The 8,802-nt window shown below is 40.1% G+C and overlaps 1 protein-coding gene across 1 annotated transcript; it reads right to left on the bottom strand.

Annotated features, from left to right (window-relative positions):
• Nucleotides 1–4,162: 4,162 nt before the first annotated feature.
• On the bottom strand, nt 4,163–6,658 carry LOC124153923 (ctenidin-1-like). The gene is made up of 2 exons (XM_046527374.1): nt 6,614–6,658; nt 4,163–4,519 (listed from the first exon to the last, which is right to left on the bottom strand). Exons 1-2 carry the CDS (start codon nt 6,656–6,658, stop codon nt 4,163–4,165), a joined length of 402 nt encoding a protein of 133 aa, XP_046383330.1.
• Between the last annotated feature and the right edge of the window lie 2,144 nt (nt 6,659–8,802).

Here is an 8,802-nt window from a genome sequence, read left to right as displayed (position 1 = left end):
GCTAAAAGTGCGTAGGGTGAAAAAGAAGTGAAAAATATTTTCTATAATGTCTGTAAATAGATGTATAGACTAGCAAGGTACAGTAAAATGCTTAAATTAATACTGATTTAAACTGCAATGGATTTATTTAGCTTCAGCTACATAATTGATAAGAATAAATTTTTGGTTCAATTTAAAAAACCTGTGGAACAAATTAGGAGACCAGTTTCCTAATTGGTACCACTTCAGAAATGTATAAAATCGGAAATATTTTTCTCTTGACGAAATGCTTTTGAACATTTTGCTATCGAATTATATGCATTGTATCACACCGAACAAGATAAAATAGAATCAGCTTCCGCGTGACTTATTTTGTGAACTATGTAAAATAAGATATAAACAGTGCTACAATATCTACAGCTCTACAGCTCTCACCTACATCTTCACAAACGGGAAAAATATTTCACAAAGAAGAATATTTTAACCTAATTTTTAATTGGCAATAGTAACATTTCAAGTACTTGATGAGAAAGAAAACCGCTATTAAGATATTACAACTTTTTTCAGGAATTATGTGCAATGATTTACGTCCGAGCGGAACGGGTACGGACGCTTTTAATTTCGCGAGTGAATCACGTCGGCTCCTACAAGGTGTAGTAATCATTCCACCGAATCTGTGTGTGAGAGCGCGCACTCCTGTTGTTGCGTGGATCGCGAGTCTTTTTTTTTATTTGGATTGCGACCGCTTATTCTCCCACCCGCGCCTCTCTCTTTTCCCCGTCCCTCGCACTAACAACCCGTTTATTACCGTCTTCTCCCCCGCCCCCAACTTCATAACCAACATTATCCCCTTACCTCCTCACCCTCCGCGCCAGCTAAGCCGCTATCTTTCTCCCCATTCCCTTCTCAGCTTCTCAACCCCTTCCTCCGCGAACACGCTCCCCTCTCCCCTTCTCCCTCCGCGAGCATCGCTTTTGAATCTAAAGTCTAAAAGCCCGAAAACAGTGGCGCCATCTAAAACAACACAGCGTGACGTACACCCACGGAGATTCAACGGTCACACCTTAAAAAAAAAGATTTGCATCCTTTATTATCTCCGGAGCGCCATCTGCTGCCGGGGCCCTCCCTGGTTTTGATAAATGCCTCCGCCTCCTCACACTCCCCTTTCTCCCCCTCGCCCCGAAATTCCACAGCGCCCTGGCGACGCCTCTACCTCCTCCCCTCCCACATAGCATGGTAGCATGCATTCTCCTCCTTCCCACGCCAGCGACGCTTTTTCCAAGCGACCCACACTCTTCCCAAGCACAATCCACACACTATCATCTCCCTTCTTTAGCTTTCGCAAGGCAACTTCCCTCGACTTGCTTCGTTCATCCCGTTCCCTTCCATCCCCTCAGCTCTCTTACACGCATCCCCGATTGCTACATATTTATTATCCCCCGCTCTCCCTCGATAGCCTCTGCGCCTCACCTGTGTTGTCCCATCGCATCTTTCTTTTCCTTACTTGCAGGGCACTGACCAGAGAATGGCGGGATGCGATTTTTTACACGAATTATTCTCACATCCAGGGTATGGTGACCGGTTCCTTTCTCTGGGCCACCTCGCACTTCTAGGATATTCTTTGGGGACTTAATCCAAAGTTTTCACCCGAGATTTAGACCCGTGAGCCTTCTATCAGTAACCCAACACCATAACCACTCTTCTAACGAGCTATACTGATGTTTTTATATGACTTTATATGACAACTAATTTCTTGAACTAACATACGAACTAAGGTTCTTCAGATTGCCTGGAGAGTGCGGAAACCATCACCTTATCCAGGATTGTCAAGTGTACTCCTTTAGAATCCTTTCTGCGTAGTGGTCAGCGTAGTAGCTTTCCCCATTCAAATTCCACATTTCCGGCGAATTTTTTTCCCACGGACGCTCACATTGTTTTTATGAACGTTGATGTGGCAATGTAAAATAGTGACGAGATAATGAGACCTATTTCCCGAATCGAAGATATGATTATGTTATTAATTTCCAACTCTCAATTAAACACCTCGTTAAATGGGGAATTTTATAAATATATCCATTATTTACCTCGTCCTAAATCCAAATAGTAATTTCTCTTGCCGTCGTATTCATTTCACTTCTCTCATTTCATAAGTATTTCCTATTGAGTCAGTTTCAAGCATATAAAGAATGCAAAACTTTGTCTGGTCCAAAAAAGTTAGTTAGCTCAACTTATCGCGTAAAATCCTTTCATTTGTAACCAAAGATTACTTTCAGACGTTTTGATGGATTTCTGAAAATTTATCATCTAGAAGGTATATGCAGCAGAGAAGGTTTTAGGACTGAGGGTGTCATTCTTGTGCAACTTGAGGCCCCTTTTTTATTTTTTTTTCGATTTCCTAATCTGCACGTGGGAGTCGAAATTGCCCAGGTATATAAATGAACATCCTAAGGCCGTTTAACAGCTGTAATAAAATGAATTCCCTATGGCTATACTATTTTCTGGGGGAAAATGGGAGGGGGCAGGAGAGGGAAATATAGTGCGTACGGAAGTTAGTAAGGACGTCAATGGGGTGAACTACAACAAAATATTACCTAAATCATGTATTAACTTGCCAACGCACCATCATTCCTTTTTTCGCCTAGGAAAGAGTTCGAACTTGGGAAGTGCTCCTATATAACCCTCAAGCAGGATGGTCCCTTCAAATTTCGTTAGTAGTGAAGTGGTTGTTGTAAGGCCGCATTAGTTATGTTTTCACTTCTGAGTGTCAATTGTTTCTCAAAAGTCAGTGACAGTGGTATCTTCAGCGGGTAGTTATATGATTAACACATCCCCAATTATATATTTTTATATCGAATTAAGGTCAAATTTAGGTCTAATTAAAACCATAAGGCTTTTTTTGAAATTACAGTAAGAATGACTTAGCAGTTTATATTGTTTTACATTTAAGGGATTAACCACTCATAATAGCATAAATTTTTCACCGCTGGTAGCTCAAAAAGACGACAAAAGATCAGGAAACGAAAAAGTACTGATCATATTTTACAAACGAACAGGATCGATTGTTAAAACTATGAGGAACGAGATGGGAAAGTAGTGCCCTGATACCAATACAGATTGAAATTTTTGGACACTCCCAACAGTGAGAAGTGGCCTTGGGGAAGGAATTGGCCCCTACACCCTGAATGTATAAAGTTCAACTTGTATGGATGAGTCTAGGATAAGCTACAGCCTCACCTATTAAAAGTAATCTTCAAGTTGAAGGAAAGAGAGCACGAAATATGGTGTACGAAGCCTTTGGTGTAAACAGGTTGCAAAAGGACTACGCAAAGAAAAGCACTCCGGAGGAACTACTCGAAAGAGAGAGAGAGAGAGAGGAGCTGAAGAGAGGAAGGTCATTATGGTGGAGGAACCAGCACAAACGTTAAGTTGCGCTTTCCGTTCCTCCCGGAATCATTTGCCACTTCTTCGCGCACCCACTCCGCATCCACTTCTCCACCTTTTGCCCATCCCGTTAATCACCCTCGCCATCCTTCCCGCACACTTGCCTCCTCCCCACTATCATTCTCATCTTTCTCCTCAGCACATACTTCCCCACCGTCCCCATCCCCTGAACACGTTGTCTCCACGATGCAAACTCGCGGCTAATCCCTCATTCACTCCCCTCCCACATCCTCTTTCCATCACCCCACTTATGCTCCTCACCTCACGCGTCTTTCTTTGCTTGCGTATACCTCTTTCTCCCATCTCTCTCCTTCCGTTTCCAGCATCCCCTCCTCCCTCTACCGCGGTCCTTCCTCGCGCTCCGTTCACAATACATTAACTCGGCATAACTTGACTTATCCGGATGACCCAGGATGATATCTGAACGATTTTCCCAATCACCGATCAGACCGCGTATCAACCGAGGAATTGATTCCAGAATTTGTTTTAGTGGTTTAGACGACTGCCGATGTATATAACTATGTTTCTTGCTTCCTGCCGAGGTATTTTTAATTTTGTATTTAGAGATTTGATCTTTCATCAACTAATGGAAATGAAAAGTTGAGTTATGCCTTTTAATGTTGCGAACCAGTAGCCTCTCTTCCCTTGCCTTCAACTCCATAGTTACGCCACGTTGAGTTGCTGTGAACAAGGCTTTAAATTCGTGTGCGTATCCCCTGCAATCTGCGTCCCGCACGCACCATCAACCCCCTTTCCCCTCCGACAAATCCCGCTCCGTATAATCCACCTCCGCCTCCCTCAACTCTTTTCCGCCCCCAGCATCAGGTCGACTTCCTTCTCGCCAGCCCCCAGTGCTGCCTCCAAACGGCGCTGCTCCCTTCCCTTCCTCAAGTCCCCCCCTCCTCCTCGGTCCGCCGTGGGATCCTTTGCCCCCACTCCTCCGCCTCCGGGAGCCTTCCTCCTCCTCCCCTTCTCGTTGTCTCCTTTGTTTATTGTTTTTGTAAACGCCGGGTCCCCCCCACCTCTCCGTCACACACCCTCCTCCTCCCTTGCCGCCGCCCACAACTCCGTCCTCCTCGCAACGCGCGTCCTTCCGAAACTTTTGATTTAATGTCTAAACTGCTTTCGGGAAGGTACATGGAGCAAAAAATGAATGGCTTAAGAATATTTAATTAAAACTGTTTCTGGCTCGGATGTGTTTTCTCTCTTCTTTGTAGAGAAAAAGCTTGTTCTCTCCCTCCAGCAGAATATATGTCTCCAGTGTCCGAAATGGCTCGATAATTTTAATTCTTTAATCCCTCATGGCTCATTTAAGTTATTTCTAAATAGGATCCTTTTGTTGAAAATAAAATGTATCCTCTAGTCAATGGAGAACGGTGAATACTTAATGAATAAAAGAAATAAAAATGCATTTCTTGTCTCTTTCCCAGAAATTATATAACTGTAATAATTATTCATTACATACCTCGCTAATACTCATGCACAGAAGGTCATGCCGTAGTTTCAGGTTTATTTTAATATTGAACCAGCACATATTTTTCATGTACTCTCTTAACTCTTATAGTTTTTGCAAAATTCTGGGGGAGTGTACTTCATTTTGAAAAGTTTTCAGTGCAAAAAAAAAGCCAGGTTATAAAAAATTGAATTTATGTATTTGTATGTTTTGTTTGGTTAGTATTCCGATGTAACGTGAAGAAGGCTAACAGTATTGTGGAGAAATTTGTTGTATTTACTTAACATTTGAAATGATTCACACTTGATTTAGAAATAAATGGCGTTCATCATGTAGTCACTAGATTTTAAAGGTACAATGAGTTAAAAGTAGGTATTGCGTATTGTAGGTAATTTTACAATTTAATAATATTACATTACTTATCTATAATATACTCCTATATTATATTTTTAGATTAAAGCTTGATACATGGTTTATGAGACTTATTAAGATGAATTCTGGATAAAATTTTGGGCCACAAACGTAATTTCAATAGATAAGATGTGAAACCTTTCATAGGGGGGTTGTTACTTAAGGAAAGAAAAATAGAGAATTCCAAGGTAGAAAATATATATGGAAATGAGAAAAATAAGTCCTTCAAAAGGCTTTCAGTTATATTTTTCATGTGTGATAAGTATATCATCAAATTAAAGGAACAAAATCATATCTAAAATGCAGTGCATTCGCCTCGCATAAATACAGGTTAACTAATCATGTTTCTTCTCATATTGCTGTCATAGAAAGTTATGTGTTTACTATCTTTCAATCCATTGGGGGCCAGTTTGAAGACTAAATTTCAGTGTAAAAAAGAAGGCAGGTTATAAAAAATTTAATTGATGTAATTTTATGTTTTGTTCAGTTTGATTAGTATTCCGATGTAACGTGAAGAAGGCTAACGTTCAAGACATACGATAAGTTATGATATAAATTATAGATATCAGCTGTGATTACTTTTGACGATTTTATACAGGAATAGATGGATGATTTTAAAAAACACTTTCTCTATTCGATTGAAAAATTTCTACGAGGCTATGTTAGGGAGCGAGGGCTCGGAATATTTTGTATTATACTTTTTAAGAGAAAAAAAGTTTCCATTAGCCTACATATCAACCAATAAGTTGGACTAGCATTGGTCCTACGGCGTTTCCCGACCAGGCGACGCCGAGCACCCCAAAGCGGTCATGCATTTGGAAAACACTGAAGCAAACATCCCCCTCCCCCACTTGCTTATTCAGCCACGGGTGGTGTGATGTCTTGCTCGGCCTCGCATGCTCTCCCTCCTCCCGATGGAGAGCCAGCAGATTGGCCAAAAGCAACGCTTAAATCCCACTCATCAACATCATCATCATCATGCAGCGGGAGAGGAGCGACCCGCCAGCCAGCTTCTCGCTCTTTCCTCCGCCCTTTTTACCCATTTTTTTTATGCGCCCCTATTATTGTTATTATAATATTTTATATTATGGGATACCCGGACGTCAGCCTTAGGCTTATATATTACGGGAGGCAGCATAACCACTCCCTTTTTTCCGCCCTTTGTCTCCCACATCATCCCTCCCAATGGTTTCCCCCCCCCCCCCGTCCTCCCCATCCCTTCCACGAAACATCTCCTCCTTATCATCTTCACAATAATAAACCCGCCCACTATGTCCTTCCCGTCCATCCTTTTCTCGGTAAATACGGTATTGTCTCTCCCGTTTCTACTTCCTTCTCGCTCTTTCCCTTCCTTCCTTCCTCCGCCCTCGCCATCCCGACATCGGACCTTTTTTTCCTTCCCCAACCCTTCCTCATTTCGTGTAACAGCATTCCTGTCTCCCACCCTTACTCCTTCCCTTTTCCTCACACGCTGTATTTCCGTCTCGTTTCTTTTTATCTCGACTTGAAACACATCCTCGAATTATAATTTTCGCCTTTCTCTCGACGCTTGCTTGGAAAGTTATTCATGCATCGCTCCACAATGGTCCTTCTATGTCCTTTACGGCATTTGGTGACACTATACAGAGTTTATCGTGTACGAAATTGAGGCTTTTTCGAAAAAAAGTTAGATTATTTAATGAGAAAATCGTTCTGTAATCACAGCTTAGAAATCGCTGTTGGGTAAGGGATGAAAATAGAATATTTATGAAGCTTCATTAGTTTATGCTTGTAGCTCAAAGTCCAAAGATACTAGCTGGAAAAAATCGAAACGAATAATTTTTCCTTATCCTATTGATCTCTAAAGTTGGTTAGTCTAAAGTATCCAAAATCAAAAAACCTTTAGTAACTAATAGATGATGTGAAAACAGCCATTACATTAAGTTAATAGACAATTTTTAGCGCCAACACGACATATATAATCAAATTTTTACTGTGAACGACTCCCCTTTTGTAATGTTGATGCAATGAAAAAATTACAATAATTACATAAGTAGGAGTATAGTGACGATAAAAAATTGTTATAGTGAATAGACATGGATTATTGTAATTATCGCATGGTTCTGGAAACATGTTCGAAGAACAGGAGAAAATTTTCCTTAGGGTACTTCGGCGTCTTTGAAATCTTAATTTCAAACGTTTCCCGAATAAACTGTCTTCATCGTTGCGGTACCTTCATAATGCATTGAAAAACCTACATTTTCAGTGATTCCATTCCGGTTAGTACCGAGAGCCTCCAGCGGAGCAGAGGAAGTCTTTAGTAAAACGCACGCATTTGGATAATGCCTAAATTATACCTGAGTGCCATTTTATTATAATCCCGTATTCTCATGAGAATATTTTACTCAATGAAATCAGTTCTCGTTGCAATAAGTAGAGGGTTTAATTGTACTCTTTACCACGTACTCCGGATCATTTTTTGTACGAAGTACGAAGTGTTATATTTACTTACAAGTGCTATTCATTATCGTATGTCGTACCAGTTCTATTACTGTTATAAGTTAATTTAAAGCTTGCTTAAAAAATAAAGATGAGAAAATGTCATAGGCTGTGGCTTTACAATTATCACTCGACGCTACAAGGACTAAACTAACACTTTTGGTCATCTCACAACGTTTTTATTACAATGCGACAAAAACTTCTTCTTTCACAATTTTAATTTTTTAACTTTCGAATAATCAGAATCTTAATAAATTGATAAATGCTTAGCGGCGCATTAATGCCTCAGGAATAAAGAGTGATAAAACGGGTAAAAAAAAACATCAAACGGTAAAAAAACGGTAAAAAATCCCTAAATTAAATCATATTATTTCTTAAGATAATTAATTTGCCATAATTTTAATTTAATGATTGAGGGCAAATTGACTTTCTATGTGCACGGGAAAAATGTGCTTGACCAAGTACCATACAGAATTTTCCTTACATTATTCAGAATTGGAATCATATAATATTTCCATACCTGCAGCAAAGGAATTATTTTGTATTCTATGTTTTTTAAATCAGCATGTGAGGCGCTTTGTGGAAGTTACTGCGAAAGAAATATGGAATGCGCTGCTTCTCGGCTTTTTAAATTGTAAGAATATGCTAATCATCCTTTTCTTTCAAGGCTCCATTCCCACTTTTGCTTACCACTCATATCAATAAATCCTGAATTAGCATTTTGTTGAAAATAGCTCGAGGATCGTCTCCAAATAGGATATACCCCACTCTGGCTACTGACTTTTATCCATTTCGGTGAGACTTCCGTTTCCGCAGATTTTTCTTTTGCCCGGTTGCCTTCTAGTGTGAGACAATTTTTCAAATTCATGAACACTCCGTTCAAAATAAACGTATCTTTCAAGTCATCAATTAGCGCCATAGTCATTCGCTATCTTAAGTTTTACTCCTTCTTGATTTGATAATTATATCTGTCACATATTTTTAAGTAGCATTGACAATTGCTTTTAGTGTCTCGTTAACTCCTATTGTCGGAAGCTCTT

The sequence above is a fragment of the Ischnura elegans genome, chromosome 1 (assembly GCF_921293095.1).
Source record: "Ischnura elegans chromosome 1, ioIscEleg1.1, whole genome shotgun sequence".
NCBI lineage: Eukaryota > Metazoa > Arthropoda > Insecta > Odonata > Coenagrionidae > Ischnura > Ischnura elegans.
The sequence above is the reverse complement of the archived record's forward strand: the minus strand, read 5'-3'. Positions and strand labels throughout refer to the sequence as shown.

Coding starts and splice junctions, on each gene's coding strand:
- LOC124153923 (XM_046527374.1), bottom strand. CDS start 6,658: ATGGCGAGGGCGGAGGAAGGAAGGAAGGGAAAGAGCGAGAAGGAA. Junction 4,520..6,613: donor AGGGAAAGAGCGAGAAGGAA/GTAGAAACGGGA, acceptor TTAAATCAAAAG/TTTCGGAAGGACGCGCGTTG.